Source organism: Athene noctua, chromosome 1 (genome assembly GCF_965140245.1).
Source record: "Athene noctua chromosome 1, bAthNoc1.hap1.1, whole genome shotgun sequence".
In the NCBI taxonomy this organism is placed as follows: Eukaryota; Metazoa; Chordata; class Aves; order Strigiformes; family Strigidae; genus Athene; species Athene noctua.
In genome coordinates, this window is record NC_134037.1 from 17,658,465 (window position 1) to 17,685,251 (window position 26,787).

The 26,787-nt window shown below is 37.8% G+C and overlaps 1 protein-coding gene across 3 annotated transcripts in view; it reads left to right on the plus strand.

Annotated features, from left to right (window-relative positions):
* Positions 1-2,044: 2,044 nt before the first annotated feature.
* Positions 2,045-26,787, plus strand: part of NOL10 (nucleolar protein 10) — a 51,878-nt gene continuing 27,135 nt past the window's right edge. The window contains exons 1-13 of one of the 3 annotated variants that reach the window (XM_074895642.1): positions 2,045-2,137; positions 2,616-2,661; positions 3,409-3,507; positions 4,334-4,411; positions 6,259-6,296; positions 10,095-10,231; positions 10,949-11,014; positions 12,449-12,509; positions 13,028-13,113; positions 13,476-13,554; positions 14,770-14,919; positions 17,231-17,297; positions 23,467-23,519. In XM_074895642.1, coding sequence (XP_074751743.1) covers positions 2,072-2,137; positions 2,616-2,661; positions 3,409-3,507; positions 4,334-4,411; positions 6,259-6,296; positions 10,095-10,231; positions 10,949-11,014; positions 12,449-12,509; positions 13,028-13,113; positions 13,476-13,554; positions 14,770-14,919; positions 17,231-17,297; positions 23,467-23,519 — 1,026 coding nt within the window. In that variant the 5' untranslated portion in view covers positions 2,045-2,071. The remainder of the gene's footprint in view (positions 2,138-2,615; positions 2,662-3,408; positions 3,508-4,333; positions 4,412-6,258; positions 6,297-10,094; positions 10,232-10,948; positions 11,015-12,448; positions 12,510-13,027; positions 13,114-13,475; positions 13,555-14,769; positions 14,920-17,230; positions 17,298-23,466; positions 23,520-26,787) is intronic. The other 2 variants (XM_074895644.1, XM_074895643.1) reach the window with 2 other exon arrangements.

A 26,787-nucleotide genomic window follows, 5' to 3' on the forward strand; every position in this document is an offset into this window, starting at 1 on the left:
CTGTCTAGTTGTCCGTAAAATCAGCAAAGGTAACATATTGTTTCAGAACCCTGCACCACCATGTCTGTCACCAGGTAATGCATGCAGCAAATTCTGACACTAGAAAAAGAAGGAAAAAGCAAACAAAGTTATTTGTTCTTGGTTGAAAACATCCTATATCACACCTGTTTGCAGTGAGTACACCTACCTGCTCATCTAGATTTTTTAAAATGGAAAATCTAAAAGTATACCATTACTACTTGCAACAAAGATTCATTATATGCAGGAAGGAAGATGCTTTGTCAAAGCTTCTCCTGCATCATTCAGATCGTGACTTTTTTTAACTTTGTAGTAAGTGTAACAGGCATATTTGTCTGCTCTTAAATTATCTGAATTGAAATTTTAATAGTCCACATTCTAGTTGATCTTTCTGCTTTTGATTTTCTAAGAAGTCTTAAAAGTATCACTGACCAGGAACAAAAAATTAATCTCAAGCGGCTTGAAATATAACACTGTTTCCTGCTGTGCAGCTAGAACCTCTGTGTTCTCCCCCTCTTCGTTTGCACTGTGGCCAGTTAAACACACCTAGAGAATGGATGAGAGGGTCAGGAATCCTTGGCCAGTCTCACCTAAAGAAAGTCACATAATTCTCCAGTCTGTAAAACTCTCCAGTGTTTCACACCTCTAGGAATTCTTTGTAGGTTCCCTGCCTAATGCCTTTTGAGGTGCATCCTGGAGCATCCTGTTGGGCCATCAGCTGCTGTTCCATGATGACGCTGGTCTTCTGCATAACTTACATCACACCAACCAACCCCATGCAGATGTCTGGGATCCCTCAGGGCATCCCGAATAGGACAAGACCTCTATGTGTGAACAAGTGAACTCAACTTTAAATGTCTATTAATAGCTAGTGGTTGTCTAAGTAATCAGGCAGTGGAACCTATGATTGCTCTCATGCCGAAGAAGGCACCTAGTGGCTGCTGCGCTACATTGCTCCTCAGGCTTCGTGAACTGCATTTGCTAGGGATGAGATTCAGCTGCCTGAGCTTCTAGTGCCACTTGAGATGTCGTTGCACATCCTGCCTGGCCTCCAGCTCATGCTGCAGGTCTTGCGTCAGCCCCATCTAGGTGTCCTGGATTCTATTCGGCATCTCAAATGCCACTAGACAACCTACATTTAAGCAAGTGAAGACTTAGCTCTCTGAAATGATAGCTTTGACACCCAGTACCTGCACAGGCACCTATATTTAGGTGTGTTGATCTCCCACGAATCTCAGCTATAACACCCACTAATACAAACCAGAGTCCTTTCTAGTCATGATACTGGTATCATCACTGTCGAGATACATAATCCAGGGAATACTTAATTTGAAACAGCTTCCGTTAGCATCTTTACCGGAGTTACGCATTGTTGTGGTGAGAATTTAGTCGTGATTTTCATTGTTTCTTGAAGATGTATCTACATTGAATATACATTATTTCAGTCCTTGTTGCTGCTCTTGTAAGATAGAATAGAAACGGTCAGAATTTTGCATGTCTGTTGTTTCTTAAACAGTGATGCTACAGACCAATAAAAACGGGTCTTTTCAATTTGGTGGCAAGGTTCTGATCAACCAAATCCTGGACTCGTTGTTTTCCGTAAATAACGGACATGGCTTGCTGTGGGGTGAGAAAATTAACCTCCTGCACCAAGCCTGGAAAGGCAAGTGCTGCCTTTGTGATTTAACCCTAACGCCGCCCGGAACGGCTCCACAGCCTGCCCAGGGACAGACCCCGGCCCTCACGTCGGACGCTGGGCGAGGGGCTCCTGCCTGCCCAGGGGCTTTCTGACCCTCAGACACGAACGCCTGGGGAGGCCGGTAGCAGCTAAGGCGCTTCGCTACGAGAGCTCGCTCTCCCATGGATTTGCTCCCTTCCCTACGAGCATTTGCTTCTTCCCCATGAGCCGGGGGGGTGAGCCGCCGTCTCCCGGGCTGCCCGCGCGGCCCGGCGCAGCGCCGCCGCCCGCCGGCGGGTGTGGGCGGCAGAGGCCCGGAAGCCGCCTGCCTTCCGCTTCCCCCCCGCCCGGGAAGAGGCGGGCAGGGCCGCGGCCATGCAGGTCTCCAGCCTCAACGAGGTGAAGATCTACAGCCTGAGCGCCGGCAGGAGCCTCCCGGAGGTGAGGGAGCGGCGCGGGGAAGGCCGCCGAGCCGGGCGAGCCGAGGGGACGCGCTGCCGGCCCGGCCCGGCCTCTCCCGCCGCCGGGCCCCGGCCCCTGCCGCAGGAGGAGCTTGAGGCGCGTGTTGTGCGCTGGGGCCTGAGCTGCGGCCCGGGCGGGGCGGCTCCCGGCGCTGCCCCTTCCCCGGGTGCGCTTGGGCTGGCGGTGGGGATCCTTAACCACAACCAGCTCTGGGTATTGGTTAAACTAAAAACGCAGTTTGAATGCGTCTCTGTAGCTGTGTTACTCTACAGACCTTTAAAAACCACCGCTCTCTAAGTTCGCTTGGTGTTGGAATGGTTAAGCTTGCCGGTGGAAATTTTAAAATAAGAAAAAAAGAATTAAATGTCTTAACACTTCCAGTTACATAAACTTCGAGCGATTCTCTGGTTCCTTTATGAATAGTGAGCTCAAGGCTGATTTGTATATTTTCTTACAGTGGCTCTCAGACAGGAAGAAGAGAGCTTTACAGAAGAAAGATGTGGGTGAGTTTTCCCAGTACAAGGTCCTCAGTAATACTCAGCTACACGTCTACAACACGCAAGTCCAGCGGGAGACACTGCTGACTGATACAAGGAAGTTATTCATAGCTCACATTTTAAAAACTACAAAATTAAAGCTATAAATAGTTTTTTCAGCTTCCTGTATAGCTTTATGTGAACAGAATATTGCCAATATTGTTTTAAATTTAAGACATTTAACATGGAATTGTAGATTGTACAGAAACATGATGGATGAATTCCATGTATAGCTTATGCTAAAGTCCAACTATAAACTCCTCTGTGGTATTATGCTAATCTGTTGTTCAGGAACGCCATCATTTTAGCCCAAACTTGTTACACAAAATAAAAATTACTGTTTACATACCATAGGAAGTGTTGTATAAGAAACTCAACCAGCAAAAAAACGCAGAGTTAACAGGAGGATGGAATACATTATACAACATCTTAGTTGTGTAAAATGTGTGATCACTATTTGCTGCTACATTATATAATTATTACATAGTTACCTCCAAATAGACATTTATTTTGCATGGCGGTAGCTTGCTTCTCAGGGTTAACAGACTGTATTAATCTGCATATAACATGTTAATTATACTTGAAAGACCTTTATACTTTAAAAGATATTCCCTGTATTCAATTAACTCAACATGCTTCTATAAGAAACCCTTAGTTTTTTGGACTGATACAATTGTGCTACCTTTACAACTTTTTTTTTTTTTCTTTTTATAGATATCCGTAGAAGAATTGAACTTATTCAGGACTTTGAAATGCCCACAGTTTGCACAAAGATTAAGGTATCAAGAGATGGACAGTATATTATGGCAGTTGGTGAGTTAACAAAGTGTCTCTCTGTAGCAGAGGCCAAAAGCGCTAGAAAATCTTGATTACAGAATGGCTTAGTATTTCAGGTAGAAGTAGGAAGAGTTAATTTTTAAATGTAGCATTGAACAGAGTTTTGGAAGCTTACTCTTAAGATGTGATAGAGTGGCAGTTGTGAAAATGGTATTGTGAAACACTTCTTTTTAGAATACAGATCTTAGAATCACAGAGTCATAGAATGGTTTGGGTAGGAAAGGACCTTTGAAGATCATCTAGTTCAACCCCCCTGCCACTAAGGGTTTATAATACAATTAAAAACTAAACTGTTTGTAATACAGTTAAAAATTAAGTTCTTAATTATTTTTATCATATGTATGTAAATTTGCTTTAAATTGCTTCCGAACATCATTATTTGAGTATTGGTTTTAAAGGATGGAGGATAATGCTACATTTTGTAACTGTCAAAGCAGCATCCAAACATGAATGCTTTAGTAGGCATTAATAGTAAGGAGACTTGGTCTTTGAGACTTACTGGAAGGTATTATTAAATTCTGTATGATGTATCTGGTAATCAGAAGAACCTACACAGAAGTAGGGTGCTTTCAGTCATCAAAGGCAAAAAGCAGGCCATAAGGTTATGTTACTAAGGGACATGTTTTTCCAGTCACAGAGACTTTGGTAAGATCAGAATACTTATAGTTGAAATGCAGTAAAACCAGTATATAAGACATTTAACAATTAAACATATTTAACAATTAAACACATTTAACAAAAAAAAAGCTTTAATATTATCTTTTTGTTCAATTTTTTATTAAACATCAAATTATTCTTTCAGGAACTTACAAGCCAAGGATCCGCTGTTTTGATACTTACCAGTTATCCCAGAAATTTGAAAGATGCTTAGATTCTGAAGGTTAGTATAAGGTATGGCTGTTAGTACAAGACATTTTTCATACATCATTCAAGTTGGACTTGTAGAAATTTCCCTTCCTGTGCTGGAGACAGAATGTAGTTTAGAGGAACACAAGAATCTAGAGTAAAATGTCACCTAGTCTTTATCCCTGTATCTTTCATTTTTCCCTCCTCTTCAAAATTTTTTCCTCTCTTGGAGTGGTGTGATGAGTGTAAGATTTACCTTGAGCCTGTAAGTGGTGAGCTCAGAGAATGAATGTGGCTGAAGTCCATGCTCTGTCTGGGGAATGCAGCGTGGGTGCGATGGCTGGGTAGTGGCCAGATCTCCCTTCTTTACCTTTCTGTGAAACAGTAAGGCAGGATAATGCACTGTGGTTGCACTACTGTTACTAAAATGAGTTCTCACTGTTTTCTCACTGAAGCTCAAGCTCAGCAGGTGAGTTACAGGGTAAAGTGAATTCCCTGAGAGTGGTTTGTTTGGTTTGGTTTTTTGTTTGTTTTCTTGGAAACAAGGTGCTTAGGGATAGATGGTAGCATGGCCAAGACCCTAAGTACACCTTGTTTTCTTAGAATTTGGAGGGAGAACAACTATGGTGAGGAAAGCAAGGAGCCATCTAGACAGTGAGAAAGGGAGAATCTGCTGGCAGTTAGACTAGGGGAGGAGATCAGAGCTGCTGTGGCAGAGTTTTAGGGTGCATAGATTTGGGAAACAGTATTTGGAGTTTTGGTTTGATTTGGTTTTTGTTAGAAGACTTGAGATGTCAGAAGACTGACTAGGGTAGAGGGTTGACCAAACCCATGCGGGGATGAGCATAGAGTGGTAGAAGCCTTAAATCATTATGGAAGAATGAAACTGCTCTAACTGTGGTGTGTGTGAAAGTGATGTGAAAATTTAAAATTTGAGAACTACTGATTTAGGTGAGGAAAAGGAGAGTAGAGCATGGTGGTATTTCTTTACACTGTGCCTCAGGACTACAAGGAGCCACGTGGGGTGAAGGAACAGTGTGCTACAACATAGTAAGAGAGGTGGTAGGGACAGGGGTTCAGAGAGGCTGGGGAGAGGAAGCTATGGCAAGAGTGAGACCCGCTTTAAAAGAGCAGGAGTCATTGTAATAGCAAATGCTTGCTGGTAATTAAGATCTTAAAGTAACTTTTTTTGAACTGGCATCTTACTAGACTGCAAAAGTAGGTTTAATTTGAAATGTAGCAGAGTCACTTCAGGTAACTTTAAATGAGCTACCTCATTTAAATGGAACCAATTTAGCTGAAGCAGCTACTCCCTAATGTTCCCAACCCAACTCATTTAAAACTAGGCAAAGTTCAATACGTTGCGGTGTTCAGCATGGATAGTAGCTTTCAAATTTGTGATTTTTTTTTTTTGAGCCTTAAAACTTTTTCTGTGGAAGTGCTGACCCTTTAGAAGGATTGCATGTGCAGGTGTGTGCATAGTATGTGTGAACTCATGTCATTTTTTATCATCTTTGACGGATTACCAATGGTTCATGGACCACACACTCACTGAAAACCATTTGATTAGACCTTCCCTGAGCCAATAAATACATGGTTGAGCATTGTGTTGAGGAACGTGTCAAGTGTACAAGAATGATAAAAAGATTACAAGATGCTTCATATGTTTCTAAAGTTTTAGAAAACTACTTACTATTTTGCAAATAAAGTTATATAATTAAAGATTTTATCACAATGCCTGCATTATGCATTGACACCTGTGGGGAATACTTATATGACTAAAGGTTAGCATGAGTGTAAATGTTTTCAGGATTTATGCCAATGTTTGCAAATAAGTTTGCTTTCTTAGTTGACTTAAAAATCTCTTGCTCTCTCCTCTAGTGGTTACGTTTGAGATTTTATCAGATGATTACTCAAAGGTATGTTTAATGTTTTCAATGTATAAATGAAAAAATTGTTTAATATGTATATTAAAATGCATTTTCATATATAGTAAAGGCAGTCAATCAACACAACTTTCAGAACAGAAAAGCTTTTTAAAAAGCAAAGAGGATAAACATTTTTTGTACCTTCAAAATGTTGTTTTCTTTGTATTATAATTTGCCTTAACATTTTTAAAGTCTTTTGTCTGTAATAGAGAAAAACTTCAAATAGCGATCTATCCTACAAACAAAATAATGTGGAAAATTGAATTAGTTATTCTTTCTAGGATAACATTTAGTCACCATCCCTTGTGAGAAGGGATACACAGATACACCATTTTTGAGAGGCGGGATAGGTACAGATAAGTTAATAGCCAGAATTGTCAGCGTGGTTGTAGCCATAATGGTTATAAGCATATGAATAAGGCAAAGACTATGGAGAGAATTAGTGTGGGTTTTGTTTTGTTTTGTTTTGTTTTTAAATGAAGTGCTGTACCTGGAGGAAACAATTAAGTTCTTAGGACCACCAGCCCCTTTTTCAGGCTCAATAAAGTTACTGCTTCTAATTTTAACACTGGCTGTTTTCTTCAGCTGCAGCAGTTGGTGTAATAAAAGATGTTACCTCTTCCTGCAAACTTTGCTTTGCTTAATCATCAAGGTGTTATATTCTAAATAAATATGAAATTTAAGCATAAAATTTTGCTGATTTCAGTAGGACAATCCCTTTTTTATTAGTGAAGTGTTTATTTTAATGCTTTTTTTCTGAGAAGATACCTTAGGATTTCCAGTACAGATTTATTTTAATAAATATTTCTATTTGATCAGGAACATGATTATCTAGTCTTCTAGCTTTAGTCTTTTCAAAGTTCTTCCCCTGTGAGATTTCCAAGAATGTGCATGTATTCAAGTGGCAGAAGAAGGCGACTGATACAGTATGGTAGCCTCTGAGTTGTCTATCTATGGGAGAATGTTTCTAGTTGTACAGACCAGTTATTTGGGAGACTGAGGAACACATTGTGTTCACAAATGTGTTTCTGACTGGTTATGAACAGTAAGGCTTGTGTGTGTTTTCAACTGAAACTGGTACTGTATTTCAGACCGAAGCGCTACTTTCACAACTTAATACAACATTATTTTGAACTTTATTTTCCTAAAACTTACAAATCATGAGAAAGAATACTAATTTCAGGTAGCTGTCATGTTTTGAACATGTTAGAAAGAGGGAACAATATTTGAAAAATTACACTTGAAAAGCGTAGAATCATAAAAATGTTTATTGGAAGGGGACCATCACACATCATTTAATGCTCAAACAGGACTATCAAAAACTGCAAGCATGGCAGTTCCATAAATTCACTGAATAAATCATTGCAAGGCTGCACTACCTCATCGTAAAGATTTTTTCCTTCCTGTCCAACCTGCCCAGGCAAATCTGAAATTTTCACTGTTGCTACTGCAAAGAGTTTGAGTCTTGTCACTTTGGTAACTGCACTTCAGTTGCAAGCTGTTACTAGGTTGTCTAGTGGGGTGTTCTTTGCCTGACTAAACAAGATTCTTCCAAGCTTTCTTTGTGCATTTTGTGTCCTGCCCCTTGTCTGTCGTGGTAGCCCCCTTGATGCTCTCAGCATCCCCCTTGAACTGGGGGGCCCAACACTAGACATGCTGCCTCATACTTCAGTAGCGCAGGGAAAATAGCTTCTCCCCAGTCTGCTTCTGCTGTCCTCCTAAGGTCGCCTTTTGAGGCTTATTTGCATTTTCACAGTGAGAGCACGCTGTTGGCTTTCATTCATATTGATATCCATAAAGCCAGCTACACTTCTGTGCTCTCCTAAGTTTTAGACTTGGACTAAGTATCGGATTTAAGAGTGAGTGATACCTTTTTTTTCCTACAGTCTTTTTGCAAAAAGACAGGTATTTCTGCTTAGTAGTTTTGCCACACACTGGTGGCTATGCTTTTGCTACCCTGAGGTTGTAGATTTCTTGTAGTGACCAAAATTCATTATGTATGAGGGAAAGACAAACATGATTTACAGCGAGTTGTATCCACTGCTAATAAAAGAGGACACAAATATCTTCAAGTGCAATATTGTAGAAATTTATCTTAATATAGAAAACTATTAGAGGTGTGGCAATCATTAGCAGACTATTTGGCTGCTTTTGGTGACTATAAAAACTTTCTAAAATCTTTTTGGAAGTAAAGTGGATGAGAAGAAAATTCACTTTTCTCATAGAAAGTAAACTACATCCTCTCTCTTCCCAGTAAAAGGTTTTTGATGGCTAACTGGTAGTGAACTAAGGAAGTGTGATGCTGGTATTTTTAAATTAAATACAGTTTAATTTTCTATTCTCATAGTTTATTTAGCTTCTGTACTGCATGAAGATGCAGACATTTCTTCTTTTTCAATGATGATAAAGATCTGGGCATTGTTTCAAACACAGATCAGTAAAGAGCTTTGCTTGTTGTAAACCTCCAGTTAAAAGCATAAAGGCATTAGGCACACAAAGGATTGATTGGGAAAATCATTGCTATATATGAAAAACATCATTGCATAAGATCAACTGTGCAGCTGCATCTGTAATCTTGTATGAAATCGTAGTTAAACTTCTGAAAGGTGATACTCTGGTCTTGGACCAAGGTAAGCAAATCCATGAATAAAACCTGAAACAGTAAGGTTTCTGTATCAGAAAAAGTGTAAGGGGCCACTGAATGGTAAATAGGCAGGAGGTATTAGCCCAGGTCAGTACTTTCTCCATCTTATAAGGGAAGAATATACAGACACATAAATAAAGACGACAGATTCAAAATAACTTGTACCTTGTCATTCCTGAGCTTCTCATCCTTATTTGCATTGCTAACAATGTAGTCCAGCAGTAGGAAGTTTAAAATCTTCATTATCGCTACGTTTAGAAGATCATGGACTCTACATATTCTAAACTAAACTACCACTTCTCTAATCTAAGCTAAATAGGGATGAGACTCAGAGTCAAGAGTTAGCCTGTGATTATCCAGATAATATAATTGTTAGCATGCATTGTCGTGTGAGTTTGGGCCAGGCCAACTGTTCCTCTGTCATGCAATGCCTGGGCATGCTTTGAGTTACAGCATGAGTGTAATGATGGTGTGGATGATACTGTCTCTGTTTGGAGTGGGAAGTATTCCTTCATATGGTTATGAGCTGTGCCATGTTAACTTGCCATCAGGACTAAAGGGGCAGGTTCTGGCCTACATTATTTAGTAGTATAGATCTAGCCTCCTAGTAATGCCTCCCTGTGGGCTCTTCCAGTCTGAGATGATTGTCTAAGTTTCAGAAAAAAAAGCAGTATGCTCATTAAATTGGCAAACAATAAAAAAATGCACAAAGGTCGTTGGTGTCATTTATTGGAATGCTGCTATGCATCAGGTTATATAGCTCATGTGCTTAGTACCTATGAGCATATTGGTGTTTGTGTGGCATTGTACCTGGAAGAAGTTATTATCTCTGGTGTCTGAAAGAAGTACAGATATTAATTTTGGTGCAGCACAACACTGAGATGATTATACTGCTTCTAGTTGCAGAGTCACTTTCAGGATGTCACACATAACCTTGTCAATATTTATTTAATGTTTATTAATAAAGCCCTTTGTCTAGGGAGTGACGAAGCACTAGTTGATTATTTGATTCTAATAGAAATGGTTTAAATGAGTTGTGATAAACCTGTGAGCGTGAAAAAAATCACTGGAATTTGTGCTGTTGAGAAGTTGAGAAGACTGTAGTCTGCTTCTGTATATTTCAGTGCTTTCTATTTTATTTTCAGATTGTCTTCTTGCAGTGTGGCAGGTTTGTGGAGTTTCATTCACAACACGGCCATTACTACAGGACAAGAATACCAAAATTTGGTAGAGATTTCTCTTATCACTATCCATCGTGTGACCTGTATTTTGTAGGAGCAAGGTATTAATTAAGCACATTATTTTGTTTCAGTTTTGTTAGCAATGTTTTCCAAGAATAAAATGAACATTAAAATACCAGAAAAGTTAAAAACTGGAAGAAGTGGCAATTCCTTCCAAATTAATAATGTTTGTGAAGAATGGAAAATGTGGGAAGACTGATATTAATTCAGTTTCCTGTACTGTACCAGGTACATCATGTATTTGCAAATTTGATATAAAAATTGTAATTCAGTGTCCTGTTTTAAAAAGTGGTTAGCATCTAAGTAAGAAAAATTAAGTGACTTTCTATCCTGGGTGCTGTTTTGTTCCTGTTAAAGTGTGAGTGAAATCACATAAAGTAATTCGTTGAGTTTGTGAGAAGACATAGTAAAAATAAAATGAGATCTTCAGGATTTCAATCAAAACAAGTAGCAATTCAAGATGTAACATAAATCATAGTAAATTAAAACAGCTTAAGGAATTAATACATCTTTTCCCTGTAAAAAAAATAATTGGTAGGATGTCAGTGTAATAAATATCTTTGGTGAACATGCATGTTTTTCTCTATTTTTAACACTGAAGAATAGATTTGTCTTACGTTTTAGCTTGTGAAGTCTGAAAATTGTGTTTTTGGTAAAATTTGGCTGTCAGCAAGAATTTTTATGACTCCTCCTAACTTACAATAGTATTTTTCCTTATTCATAAGAGAAAGAAGTAATATTGGACTTTTCCTTTGTAGTTCTGAAGTGTACAGGCTAAATCTGGAACAAGGAAGGTTTCTGAACTCCCTGCAGACTGATGCTTCGTAAGTTATCTGTGATGCATGATGTCTATCTGTCTTTCTTCCAGCAGGTGGAAGCAAACTACTAGCATGCTCACCATCAGTACTGTATCTGAATACTGCCCAAACGGCACTGTAGAATTGAAAAGGAACATATGCCGAGCCTGGGCCTCATTCTATTTTATGTTCTGTACTTCTTTGTTCCAGTTTTTATGTTTTAATTGAGTTTTCTTTTGTGGATATTTTAAAATTGCTTAATATAGACTTGTAATAAGTATTATATAACTTGATCTTAAGAGTGTTTCATTAAAATTTTGCCATTATTGCTCAATTTAGCCATCATATAGAGATCTACCCACAGGGTATGTACTTTCCCAGGCATGTCTTTGTCCTTCTGCTCTCGGAGTAGCCCAAAGAGAATTTATATATCTCCAGCATGTGTCTTGATTCTTTTGAAAACCCTACCAGAGCAGGAGCTTGACTTCTTTCATGTGTGGAGAGGCAGATGAGAAGAGCAGACTTGACTAGATAAAGTGGCCAGTTGGTGGGCGACAGCTGGTGCTCAGTGGGTAATATAGCTTAATGGACAAAGCAGTATTTGGGAAGGCACAATACAGAAACTGAGCAGCAGAAAAAAATAAACAGAAATCCTGGAGTGGGAGAGTTAAGGTTGTAGTATAAAATCTGAATTAGAGAGATGAGAGTTGAAATTGTGAGGAGGTTGTGAGGTGGGGGAGTTGGATGAGTTATAGAATTAGAGATGGAGGGCTTTGAATGGAAGAAGTTGAAAAGCGTTAGGGTGAGTGTTGTAAAGAGAAGTATTTGTACTTTGGACGAACTGTTGTAGAAATACAAGGCTCTTGGCTGCTCTGTTGAGAAATAGGGCACTTTGGTGAGGGAAAGGAAGACAGCCCATTCATCAGAATATGTTGGAGATGATCGTCAAGAAGTCTTTTTGACATAAATGAGTTGTTTAAAAATGTAGCGGAGCAGAGCGGTACAGCAAGGCTTGGTGGTAGGTTGTGGTATGGGCAGAGAAACACGATCATTCAGGTTGGATTGAACCTCAGAGCTCAGCCTCCTGCTGATGGCATGGTCACACTGAATTCAGATAAATTTTCCCAGGGGGTCTTGAAGACTCCAGGGATGGAAATTCCAGAGCCTCTGTGAGCAAACCCATTCCAGTGCTTAATTATCTGTGTAGTGTAAAAATATTATCCTTACATCTAGTTGGAACCTTACCTGTTTCAAGTAGTCAGCACTGTCTTCGATGGCTCCAAACTCTTGGTACGCTCGTCTTAAGTATGGGAAGCTGCTATTTAAGTGGCCATCTGTCCCTCCCTCCAGCTTTTGCTTTTCCAGGCTGAGCAATAGTGTACATGATTACAGAAATCTTTTTAGTTGTTCATGTGTTAAATTATTCTGAGGTCATTAAACTTGCTCCTTTTTCTGTTTTAGAGAGAGTAACGTCTGTGACATAAATCCTGTACACTTCTTGTTTGCTATGGGGACGGCTGAGGTAAATGTTTGCATTCCTTTTATAAAAAGGGCAGTAGTGTTTGTTTCTTTTTTTATATTAGTTTGATGAGGATAAGAAGAAATCCTGACAGGAAGCTAGTTTAATTAATTTGATCTCATTTGCTGTGTTAAGTACAGATCTGTTAAACATGATGACTTTTTAGAGCATAGTGCAGATATCATTTCTGAGCTACCTTGGTTGCTGAGCTGCTCGAGATTTTGCATATAGGAGAGAAAATAATGTTATCTTGCTTTACATTATAGCCACCTGTAGAAATTCGCTAGCATGTGTGCCCTGTTAATCTTCAGAATTTAGTGTTAATGATTTTGATTTGGATCACATTTTTAAAAAATAAATGAAATGTGTGCAGCTTGTATGCCATTATTAGAACAACTCATGTCAACCTAGGAAATTTGATTAATTATTCATAGATTAAATAGTTATAATTTTATCTAAACATTTTCAGAATACCACACATCTGTTGCATAAGCTTGAAACATATTTTCTAAACTGTTCAGGGTAAAGTGGAATGCTGGGATCCTAGAACTAGAAATCGAGTTGGGCTGTTGGACTGTGCTTTAAGCAGTGTGACAGCAGACACAGAGTGAGTAAAGGCTACCTTTTCAAAGTGTGTTCTTCTGTTTTTTCAGAAGTTTTGCTTTTAGAAATAAATCCCACTTTGCATTAAAATGACCTGCCTGTGGTTTTCTCTTCTCATTGCTAGTGTGAATAAAGGGTTTTCTGTAGTCATAAAGGAGTCTCTTAGTTACTGATCTGAGTAGTAGTGGCCAGTTTGCTATACAACCACAAGTTATGAATCTAAACAATGCAGCTTTTTGAAATAGTATTTCTGAGTGATATCAGTAAATTAATTTACGTTCAGTATCTTAGCTATTTTTAACACTTTAAAAATTATTTGCAGCCTTTATTGAAAGAATGTCTAACTGTAAGCATTGTGCTTTGCAGAATAGATGGTTTACCATCCATTTCAGCACTGAAATTTGACGGAGCTTTGAATATGGCTGTTGGAACATCTACTGGGCAGGTAAACTTAATTTCACCTACAACAGTTCTTAGGGGATCCTGTTCTTGCAGTTACCAGTCCAAGTCTATCATACATTGAGCGCATTTACTGTAATGTAAATATATATTAATACAAGTATTTATAAGAGCATAAATTGCATGTAGAGAGTGGTAATTGTCATTCTTTAACTGCAAATTAATTTTGTCATATCGTCTTGCTCTTTGGAATACTGCAGGGACCACTTAAAATCATCACAACCTACATACTATATAACTTCAAATTCTGCAGCTTTCTTATGACATAAGAGTCAAGTATGTGGGGAACTTGCTGCTTTTTGAGACTATCAGTACTACCTCAGTGCAACGTACATGCTCTCCCTTGGTGATGGCTAAAGAAGCAGAAGTGATTGTCTTTCAACTACTGTTTTTACTGTCTTGTCTTTCCATAAGGGATCATTTCAATTCATTTAGTCATCATCGCTATCGTATTTGTGAAGTGGAGTATGGGAATTTTTTGCCATCTTCATCAGTCTTTTCATGTGTTTAGAAAACTAGCTTGTTCAAGAGCAGATATGTATGTAAGAGTTGTGTTTGTGACAGTATACATGTCAGGCAAGTTTTATTGGAGACTGTATTTTTTATTAAACAAACTGATAATATTTTGTCCCTCAAATTATTAGTATTCACACTTTGGGTGTGAAAGATTGAAGGCCTTTCTCAAGTTCCATAGGAAATTTTGGACATAAAAATGCAGGTTATTGGAAGACAAGGCCTGTACTCTCTACTTTCTTTAATACAGAAAATTACATTTTGTGGTGTTTCACTGAGTGAAAGGGATATTCACTGAATGTGGAAGGATCTGAAATTTTATATCTTTTAAGGACAGTCAAAGAATTTGAATGTGAAATAATAGTAATTAAGAAATACTAAGAGCCTTAAAAACAGTTCTTTTTTTCAGTAGAAATGAAAAAGACTTCAGAAAGATGGTGAGCTCTTAAATTCATTCTTAATTTTTCTAGACCGAAGCATTCTGAGGTTAAAATATATTGCCAGAATAAACTGGGCTCACTTAATAAGCTTTTTTCAGAATTTAAAATTGTTTCTTTTACGTAAATCCTGTCCATGTATTTAAGTAAAAAATCTCAAGTTTAGTTAAATCTTTAGTGAAGATCTGGTGTATGTGGCTTTCTCTTGATCTTACAATATTGTAAGTTTAATCTGTCTCTTATTTTTCAAGGTTTTGTTATATGATCTCCGGTCTAGTAATCCATTAATAGTCAAAGATCACCACTATGGCCTGCCTATTAAGTCAATTCAGTTTCAGCATCAGTTGGATTTAATTATCTCTGCAGATTCTCGAATCATAAAAATGTGGAACAAAGATACAGTAAGTGTTTTTATGTTGCTGCATCAGATTTTTTTAATTTTTACTTTCTTTTTATTTTCTTCATGCAGCTTGAATAATAAAGCTGACATTCAGTGTAGTAAATTGGGTTTTTAATGTGTCCTAATTTACATAGCATTTTGTCCCATCTGACTAAATAAACATCTGGGAAGTTATTCAACAGCCTGTCAGGTACAAAGATAAAGTCTATGGTATTTTTTAGCTGTTTGTACATGTCTGCCTAAGATGCTTCTTTCAGTAGAAGGATTTAAACATAAAAAGTAGTATCTTAGCCATTGTCCTGGTTTTTGTATTTTTTACAGTGTGCTTGAACACATCCAGTTATGATTTTTTCATCAGAGAAAAACCTGGTCATTCCAATTCCCTGCCTAAAGAAGGGCTGACTTCAAAAGTACATCAGTTAGTTTTTGACCTATTAAAATCAGGTGCTGCTTATTTTCACCGAAACCTATTTGGCCATTGAAGCAGATACTATGCAAGATCTAAATAACAATGTGTATTATGCTGTATTAATGGATTATATTGCAGTAGGCAATGCCTTTATGCCTGCCTTTTGCACATCTAAGTGAAATTGCAATCTCTAATTTTCATAACACTTTCATTATAATATATCTTTTTCTTACCTTTCTGTCAGTGTAGCTTGCACAAAATGTTACCCCATAGATTGATAGTAATACTACTGTAACTTGGTTTGGTTTGAGGGGCTTCTTTAGTCATCATATTCCTTCTAAAAGACATGCTCCATCTATGCTTTTCTGGCTTTATAGTGAAATGTATCAGGAGCAGTTGTAGTTTATAGGCACTTTTTTCTGACTATTTCAGGCAGTCATTTCTCTATTGTTGTGCTTCTTCATGAACTTTCAACAGCCTCTCTTATTTTTTCTGTGATCGCAAGCAGTTTTTTGTAAGCTGCTCTGCAGTTATTTTTTATTGTTTAAAGGAGAAAATAAATTATTGGTTATTATTTAAAACATCTGCAGTGGCCTCTCTCCATTTTTCCTAGGTATATATATTTCCATCATTGAGAATGAAACACTAAGGTTTGTCAGGTGGCCTCTGCAGTGGGAAAAGGGAGGGTTTCTTACTGCTGGAAGGCAAAGATAGCTTTGGACTCTTTCCTAGAGTATGTTCCAGCTGGCTCCACCTCTCCCAGATGTTGGTTCCTGACTATCTCTGGCTGGGAACCAACTGCAGAGGCAGACTGCGGGGTGGAGAGCATATGGCTTTGATACCAGAATAGCCCCATGCTGAGACGTGCCTTGGGGTGGGGAGCATGAGGCTTTTGTCTGCTAAGACCAGGGTGGGGGAGGACTCTTATTAATCATCGGGGAGAGACCAGAGGTGGGTGGGGTAACAGCATGTAACTGGGAGGGAAAGGAAGGGCCCAGAAAGGTAGGTGGGATTGCTGCAGGGAAAGAATAAAGAGGAATAGGATCAAAATTTGCTCTGTTCCTGTCCCTCATTTAGAACCGTGTAGGCATGTACTCTCATGCTTCAGATTCTGTGGCCCAGTTCTTAGAGACTCTTCCTTACTGGCTGTCTTGTGTGTTGGCTTATAAGAGCACCTGTATTTTGTCTGGGTTTTTCAGACACTGTTCCAATTCTTATTTTTTTGAGAATGTTGTTTCCTGCTTTTACCTCTTTCTTAAATAACATTTATAACTTCAATTCAGATCTAAGCTAGATACCGCTGGATGCTTTTACTACTTTTATTTTATATTTAGACCTCTTCAATTCTATAGGTTTGTAAGTTATAAATAAAGTGCTGAGCTACTTTTCATGTCATGTAGACATGAACAGAGTGGAAGAACCAAGCTCCAGAATCAAATTCCACTCCCAATCCATCATTTCAGCTAATGGTACTTAACAAAATAAAAGTATTTAAAACTACTACCACATTCAGAGTTGAACAAAATGAGGGTTACACTGACAATGTGCCAGAAATTTATGGACCTCACCCTGCCTTTTGTATAAAATAAAGTAAATCTGACATGTATATTTTCAACACAGAAGTGTGAGCTGAGAAATTAGAGGTGCTACTGTACATTGTTGTGTCTTCAGTAACCAGTAGAGTTCACTTCCTTAAAGGAGATCAGATCAGAGACAAAATACAGTACCGAGTTCCTTGTGTTTGGATACTTTAATAAAATTCTGTTGTTTTACAAAATCTGTTCCATCTTTATTCCATCATAATTCTTAGCTTCTATAATGGCTATTCTTAACGTTTAAATTTACTAAATTTAATTCTATTGTTTGGAGTTCTTTATAATATATTTTCTTCATACAATTTCAGGGGAAGATATTTACTTCAATGGAGCCAGAATATGATATCAATGATGTCTGCCTGTATCCAGATTCAGGTACATTAGATATATTAATGTCTTACTAAGTTCAAGAGGGAAAACTTGTGTTAACCCAAGCTGTGATTTTTTTTCTGTTTAGGTGATACGAATTTGGTCTACTTTCCTCCTTATGACAGAGCTAGGAAAAAATGATTACTTCTCAGTTAGTGTCATTGCTTCCTCTGCATCTGTATTAAATTGGAGCCTCTTTGTAGTTAGAAGCTTCTGTGCTGTCAGTTGAGTGATTGACCTCTTTTGCTCTTTCAAGTATCTGTTTCATTTCATAAGAATAGAAATTTTGGCCTTTCGTCCCAGCTAAATCCCAGATGAGTTAGAGCTTGCTTTCTAGAGCTAGGAAAAAATCTCTTTACAGCAAGTATACAAATTTTTACAAGTGTTTACAGCTATTTGATCCTTCCTTGTTTTAGATATAGCACTTACTGTGCCCTCCACTTAGATTGAATACTTTGGTTTTAAGTGTAGATTCCTAACCGCACAGATTTGCGTGCTTCTTGTGGCTGTTTTCAGATTTGTTGCATTTCATAACATAGTTAGAAGTCAAAACTGAGGGTCACTTTTAACCAGAGTTTCCAGATCCTACCTTATGAGTAAAGATACTTTACAAAATGATGATTGTGTGTGCACATGTGCTTTGGTTGTACTTCGAATTGCAACTGGCCTTAATTTTCCCTGCTTGATCTGAGTTGCTTAGTTCTTTACTGTTATGTGACACCTACTTTCTTTTCAAAATCAGTATTGAAAAGATGAATAAAAATTAGAGCCACTAGGATGGCACAGGACAAAATTCTTGATCCAGAGAATGCCTGTGTTGCAAACTCTGCTATTATCTTAATTTTAGAGAGAGGTAGCAGCAAAGACAGAGCAACTTAACTTTGATTCATACTAGCAGCTCAAATTCAAGATTGTAGATAAGTGAGTTTGAGATTTCTAACGAGTTAAAACTTATCTTGTCGTTTCTGCCAACTTCAGTTAAGAATGTGTCTTTTTTTTTTTTTTTTTTTTCAAGATGAGCACTTAAATACTGATCCCTGCTGAGATGGTGGGCATTTTTTACCTTATGCAGCAGCAAAACTGTAATGGTCTGCAGGACCTTGCTGATGAAAATACTAACTCACTTCCATGCTGCTCAGGTTTAGCCCCCTCTGACACATTGTTTTAATACTTAGGAATTGGGCTAGATTTTTCTGAGCCCTCAAAAAGACATTGATGCCATTTTTATTTGTGTTCCATATATATATAAATATATTTGTCTTTCCCAGATCAAAATGACAGAAATAATGTAAACAAAGAATTGAAGCCTGCCAAAACCAGGACTTTATGGCATGGGGCTGAGGGCACATCTCGTGTGCCCTTGCTGTATGTATGAGTTCACTTGGGTGTCTTTGAGAGTAACTGTGTGGCAACAGTGTGGCCTGTGCAACATGAATGTAGACAAACCTGATTTTTCTCTCATCCATAGTGGCTACAGAGAGAGATCATTGGAGTGAATTTTATCTTTAGCATTTCATCCAGGTTTCACCTTTGATGAGCTTATTAATTTGATCCAAAAGAGAACCCAGGAGTGAATGAACATCCATGCAGCATTGATAGTGAAGGGCTCATGACAGGGAGTGAAACAGAAGTCAGTTATTTGACAATGTAGGATCTTAGTGTAATTTAGGTTGGAAGGGACCTCTGGGGGTCCTATATTTCGTGATCAAAGCAGGGCCAAACGTGAAGTTAGATCCAACTTCAAAGTCTGATCAGGTTGCTCAGGTCATAACCAGTCAAGTTTGAATATCTGCAAGCATGGATGTTACTCAACTATGGATGCTCTGTAGCCTCTGTGGTATGCAGACAGGCCTCAAGTGGTTTTGCAGAAATTATTTCCATGAGACTCTGCAGGAGGAATCTTCTAGCACAAAGAACTGAATCCACATATCTCCCTGATATTGCTTATTGGATGTCACTTGTCTGTGATCTAGATCTGGATCAGTGATCTAGATTGTGCATTCCAGTCCTGTGTCCCATGTCTCCTCCTTAAGTCAGTTCTGCTTTTCTTACTGTTCTTTCTTCAACTGTGTCTGTAGGGGCCAGGTAGATGTCTTTTGGTAAGAACTGTAGTGAGATGAAAAGTAGATTGTATTTTATAATCATATGGAGACAGGGGAAAAAACAGGACATGTTGCAGTGGAAATTAAGAGATTTAAAGTAAGAGGTGGTGCACTGCATGTTTGTCATAAATACTGTTGCTCCAGAATTTAAGATGCCTGGCCCCACCTCATGCTCATTCAGCATTCAAAGAATAATAATGATTGAACATCTGAAAATAAGGAAATATTTTCCGTAATATGAGCTTGCAATTGTAGAAAGCTGGAAATATAATATTACCTAAGTACCAGTATGGCTCTGGCTCAGTGCTCTCATTGGTGCTCCCAGCATTCTCAGAGCACTGCTGGGTATTCCTGAAGCCAGCGTGGCACAGGAAACCCAAGAGATTGTTGCCTAGCTTGTGTTTTAACACTTCATGTGAAACCGCTGCTCAGAAAGCCCGTACCCTAATCTCACCCTTACGAAATAGTTTTAACACTGCATTGTCATAACTATAAAAAAACTTTTTTAAATAATTGGAAAAGTGAAACTATATTGTAACATAAAACATGCTGAAATATTTCTGAAATAGTCGGTGGATAAGTGAAGACCTACAGATGTCATCTATCTGGACTTTGACACAGTCCTCACAACATCCTCCTCTCTAAATTGGAGAGATATGGATTTGATGGGTAGACTGTTCAGTGGATGAGAAATTGGTTGGATGGTTGCATCCAGTGGGTAGTGGTCAATGGCTCAATGCCAGATGGGGATCGGTGACAAGTGGTAGCCCTCAGGGGACCATATTGGTTCCAGTACTGTTTAATATCTTCATCAGTGACATAGACAGTGGGATTGAGTGCACCTTCAGCAAGTTTGCAGATGATGCCAAGCTGAGTGGTGCCGTTGACACACCTGAGGGATGAGATCCCATCCAGAAGGACCTGGACAAGCTGGAGAAGTGATCTCCATCATGAGGTTCAACAAGATGAACCTCTCCTCACAAGGTTCAACAAGGTGAATGAAGTACAAGGTCCTGCACCTGGGTGGGGGCAACCCTTGGTATCAACTCAAGCTGAGGGATGAAGGGATTGAAAGCAGCCTTGCTGAGAAGGACTTGGGAGTATTGGTGGATGAAAAGCTGGACGTAACCCAGCAATGTGCACTTGCAGCCCAGAAAGCCAACCACATCCTGGGCTGCATCAAAAGAAGCATGGCCAGAAAGTCGAGGGAGGAGATTCTGCCCCTCTACTCCTCTCTCATGAGACCCCACATAGAGTACTGCGTCCAGCTCTGGAGTCCTCAGCACAGGACAGACATGGGTCTGTTGGAGTCGATCCAGAGGAGGCCACAAAAATGGTCAGAGGGATCAAACACCTCCTATGAGGAAAGACCAAGAGCTGAGGTTATTCAGCCTGGAGAAGAGAAGGCTTTGGGGAGACCTTATTGCAGCCTTTCTTAAAGGGGGTTTATAGAAAGATGGGGACAAACTTGTTAGCAGGGCCTGTTGCAACAGGAGAAGGGGTAATGGTTTTAAACTGAGAGTAGATTTAGACTAGATATAAGGAAGGAATTTTTTACAATGAGGGTGATGAAACACTGGCACAGGTTGCCCAGAGAGGTTGAAGCCCCCTCCCTGGCAGTGTTCCAGGCCCGGTTGGACGGGGCTTTGAGCAACCTGGGCTAGTGGAAGGTGTCCCTGCCCATGGCAGGGGGGTTGGACTGGATGATCTTTTAAGGTCCCTTCCAACCTGAACTGTTCTATGATACATGGTAAAGTGTAAATCAATATAATGTGAATTATTCTTTTTCAATAGTTTTGTGGGATTTTTATTGTAGTTTGAAGTTTTTAAATTATTTTACCAGCCAGCTTCAATGTTGCTACCTTTCATAGGAAGCAAACCCTTGCGTATCTTTGCCCAAACTACATGATGACAAGCTTTAGTGGATCTCTTAAACTAGTTATGAATCTGTTTTCTCTGATCACACATGCACAGAATGGAGTTAGGGGAAAAAATGTTTACCACTTACTAGAGTAGCCTTGACTCAGCTTCAGTTAAGTTGTAGAATATAAATGAAACTTAACAGCATCTTCAGTGTGTAGAAATCTGTGCCTCATTTGTTTCAGTTGCTGTAAAAAATTTTAAGCTAAAAATGAGCATTTTCTAAAACTGCTTCTCCCATTTACTACCGCATCATACTCCTGTTTTCATTCCTTTAAATTGATGATACTGTATTGCAGATCACTTTCCAAAGATGGTCTTATTAAAACCTCTTATCTTAAAAAATATTCTCATTTATTTCCCTTTTAGAGTGATCAAGCTAGGCTGCTGTGTAGTTTGTTAGGGTGTGGTCTCTTTTCCCATAAAAATTGGTTAAAACTAACAAGCTGAAACAATGAAAATGTGTGAAGTAGACTTCTCTCACAGACTTGTTTCATTTTTTTATTCTTTTTTTTTTCCCCTGTAGTATACGCCTGCCCATGTAGTGTTCCTGTTTTAATTATTGGTGGAGGACTCTTAATGAGGAGGTTTTGCCTTTACTGTAGTCTTTGAAGCACCTGCAAGAATTAATTTCTGTCCTTTTATCTGTAGTGATTCATATGCAGTCAGTGAAGAAGTACTTTGTCTCCTGTAATAGTAGTGAACATGCTGATACATTAAGGGGGCGTGTAATCCATATACTATGACTATAGTACATTGTGTGTGTATATATATCTCTATCTATATATACTAAAAATTCTTGCTTTTTCCTTAAATAGTGTGCAAACCTTTCCAGGTATGATATTTAGCCTCAGTTTGCTGACTAAGCTTTCACAAATTTCTTGCTTTGCCAGGAAAGTAAGCCCACTTTTTTCTGACATTGTAAGTCCAGCTGCATTGTATATTTTTAATAAAAGGATTAGGTAGGAAGGATTACTCCACCCATGTTAATTGCGTTCCTCTAGTTGGGTGTAAATTATATTTCTACCCTCTGGGTGTGTAGTAATTGACCCAATTATTCATAGTCTCAGTGGCATATGTTACAGTACTTTTAGATCAGAATGTTATCTAACTTGATTGCTCTTCTTCATATTCCATCTCTTCTATTACCTGGTGATCAGCTATGTTGGAAAGAAAAAATTGAGATAAACTTCAAAATGTATATGCCAAATGTTCTTGTTACTCTTTCATGTAGTAGGAAACTGAGAGTATTTCTCATTTTGAATTTACATGAAGGGCATTTGGAGATTTTTCTATGGATTTTAATATTTCTAGAGTAGTTTTTTATATTCAGAATATTTACAAGCCTTATTCTTGGTGTTTCTTAGGTATATTCTTAAGATAGGTATATTCATAGATATTTCAAATTTTACATTTGCCCCAGTTCACTAATATCACTAATATTACTTAATTTGAAGCCACCACATCCTGTCTCTCATTCTGTGTTGAGAAGCCACTGTTGTGTTGATTTCCCAAGGTGAAATATGAGTAAAGGTGAAAACCATGTTATAATTTATGACTATTTAAACTATAGGAGTGTGTTTAAAAACAAAACCCCCCTTGTTTTATGCCCAAGGTATTTTTTAAGTGCAATACTAACTGGATTTGTTCTAAATGGTATTATGGGTTGAACTGTTTAAATTGGTTATGAAAATTGGCAGTCCACATTAGTGTTGCTTGAAGTGGTGCTGAACGGTTAAGATAGAGGACCAAAGGGGACAAATATGTGGGAAACGAAGTTTTGTTAATTGTGCTGCTATCAGACCTTGCTTTCCTTTGCATTTGATGCAACAATTTATTATGGGTCCCAATTAGCTGTTCGATTGCAGGCCACAAATATGTACTGTAATGTGATTGCACCCCTCCTCCCCTAACCCGTGAAGGTTTCTTTCCCTACAAATACTCAGGTTGCCATTCTAACATTTATTTTTGGTGCCAGCAAATTTTCCATTTTTTCCCATTTAATTTCCTGGAAAGATATTTTAAGTCCTGTTTACATACAAATCTATTTCATGTGAATTAAATGCCTCAAGTATACATATATATATATATATTTAAAAAGTAGTGTTATCCTCTTGTGACCAATATATTTAAATGTGGAAATCTCTTTTTAGGAATGCTAATGACTGCCAATGAAGCCCCTAAAATGAATATCTATTATATACCAGTAAGTAATATAAATTGTTGCTGATAACTGCTCTTTTAAAATTCAATTGTTTGGTGCCATTCAGGTATTCATGGTGGAAAATGACTTCTGCAAATTCACATCTACTTTCTCTGACTTTTCATGATAAAGTAAATTTAATTTAACCACAATTTATTAGTGTAACATATTGAAATGCTAGAACAGCCTGTGATTTGCCATTTGCTACCAGTTCCAAAACTGGCTAGTAGCAGTAGGAAATTCAAATAGAACTTTGCCAGAAAAAGTGGTTTTTTGATAGCTGATTAGAAGAGAATTCCAAAATAGAGGCTACATAGCTTACTTTCACGATAATAATTTTGCTTGGTTGTGAAATATTTCATTACTCTCTTTGATATGTATTACATAGTGACATAGTCATGGCAGTAAATATCCTCTGTTCTGACAAAGAGGTGTTAGTGTGGCTTCAAGTATGGCTCTTGGCTGTAGCTTCTGCTCAATGCCCTACTTGAATTGTAGCTTTTTACTTGAGCAGCTCTTCACTTGAAAGGCTTAACTGTAGGTTAACTGTATGTTACATCTCTGCAGGTTGATTTTAGGGAGACTTAACAGCAAGCCTTCTTATGTTAGGGGATAGTACAGAAAGTTATACCTGCATTTCACTCTTGTTTTGGTTTTGATTCTGCAGTGCATTCCGTAGGGGGTTTTCTTGCCTGGTAAGAGATAAACAGTAGGATATATATGCAGATGTTACATGCAGAATAGCTGACCACGCTCTAAAAATATGTACACTTCTTCTTAAGTAATTTTACTCACATTCTGGGCAAACCATAAATTTTTTAAATTTGAAATAGATTTTTAACTTCTTTTTTTAAATCAGCCAAGAAGTATTCATTCACATAATTTTAAATTAATTTAAATTTAATTTTCTTTAGTTTATTTCTGGGTCATCCTCTCAGCCCGTATGATCTTGATTGTACACTTAAGGTGGAGATTCATCAGTTTACATTTTTCTTTGTAGAATAGCCACTATATAATTATTGTATGTACATGTCTAAACACAGCAGTATACCCCTCTAAACAATTCTATAGTCGAGTTATATTTACTTGTATTATTAGATTTTTGTATTTAAAAAATGGTAGAATTCTCTATATGAGTTCTTTGTGTCATTCATGTCATGTTGTTCTTTGGATGCAAATTATCTATTTCTCTAATTCAGCTCTGACCAACTTACATTTTGCTAACTGGAGCTGTTCCATACTTTGGATAACAAAGAGGACAACAAATATTTTTTTTTTTAAGAAAAAATGCTAACTGTAGTTAGAAGCTGAACACTTTGTTTCTATTTACCTTGTCCTTTGTAAGGTTTAGAGAGTAGCTCTCCAAGCATTTTTTCATCTGTCATCTTTTTTAATTAATGGGTTGGGGAAGACAAGCTCCTGTATTTTCAAAGTCTGATGAGTTTTTAAAACTTGAATGAACTAGTTACTCGATTTAAGTAATTCAGATGGAAAAAGCATTCCTTCTGTCACTAAGGGTAAGGTTTAGCTTCTCTCTGAAAATTGTGCACTGAGATTTTTTTATGCAGGTGTGCAGGATATATGAACTTTACAGCTATAGTACTTTAGAGATGCATATTCAACATTGTCACTTAGCCAAAAAATTTTTTCATTGTCTTGATTGTCACCAGCAATGAATGTTTGTTAGAACTTGTTCTAGCCAGTATTATTTTGAGTATTCTTGCACATATTGTAAATCAAAATGAAAAATATTTTTTTACTCGCTCAAAAATCTCACTCTCGTAGAATCCTCTGTGAATACTGAATTCATGTTTATGGAGTCAGTGATTTATAGCTAAGAAATATAAGTACTCTAGATTAGATCTCAGATCATATTTAATAGACCTTATTGCAAACCTAAATATTGACTAACTAGTATTTTTGCAGCGTGCAGGCTATTCCAATGAAAATTAACACAAATCTTTCCTTAAACCATGTTCCTTTTGTCACTGTTCTCTGATTACTGGTACCTGAGTCTGCCTGAACTTGTTTGGATAATACCTTTTCATGGGTTTTGCATTCACAGTGACACATGAGTATACAAATTATGAGTTCTGTTAAAGCATAAATCCAAATATGAGTTCTACTTTTGAAATACTGCTGTGTATAAAAAAATTATTAAATTTTCTTTCTGAATAAGGTAAATTTCTTCAGTTCATATCAGTGGCTTTGAGTTTGAAAGCTGCTAAAGATATCTTGAATACTGTCATGACTTTTTAGTCAACAATCTATAGGTCATTTCAAAACATGGAGTGCTTATTTTAGACAACAGAAAAGTTAAAGGTAGTGAGAAGTTACTCTGAAATAGAGACAGAAGTCTCACACTCTAGTAATGACTTTTTTACCCTGTCTGCCTTTTCATGGGCAAGACTGAAGGGGCTGGCACAGATAATGTTGTATAATTGAAGGGTTTCTTACTGCATTTCCTAAAAATCAAGTATATAGCTAACTAAATCTGTTTTGGTTGGCTGTTTGAGTTTTTTTTAATCTCCTTTTTAAATCAAGAAAATACAAAATGGAGAAGTCATGTCAGCATTAAGCTGCTCCAGGGCATTTGTTATTAAGGAAAATGCAATGTTATTAACGTGTTCATGTTACAGTTTTATTCCTTGATCTTTTGGGCTAGTTATTTGAGCTCAGAGATGCACACCTGTCCTTTGTTTTTTGTGTCAGTAGATTGTTAAGACATGGGTTTTTTCCACCCTTGGAACACTGAGTAATTTCCTTGCACTGGCAAAGATGAGTTTAGTTGCATGTGTCTTTGGAGCAAAACTTTAAAGAACTAGTGATTTGCTGTATTACCTGATCTCTTTTCACAGTCTTGTTTTCTGGCTTTTTCTAAGAACTTGGATTCATTGTTTTTTCCAATGAATAGCTTAATCTTCTGTTTGTTTGTGTACTTCGAAGTAGATGTGAATACTACTTAAAATGTGTCTTCTGTTTTTAAGATGTTGACAAGAACTGAGTTATAATTTTTGAATTCTACAACAGAATAAATGCCGGGGAGAAATTCTTCTGCTATAAAGGACAGTTGTGTTTCAGAGCTCTTGGAAGTACTTTTGTGTAAATAGAATCCATTCGATTACCCTAGCCCCTCATTGCCTTGTAGTGCCAGTAGTTACTCTCAGCTACAAGGAATTACCATAGCTATGGTCAAGGAGGATACTTAAAATCTCATCTGTATGGTGCTATGCTCTAGCCGTCTTGTTTACAACATAAGAAAAAAATGATC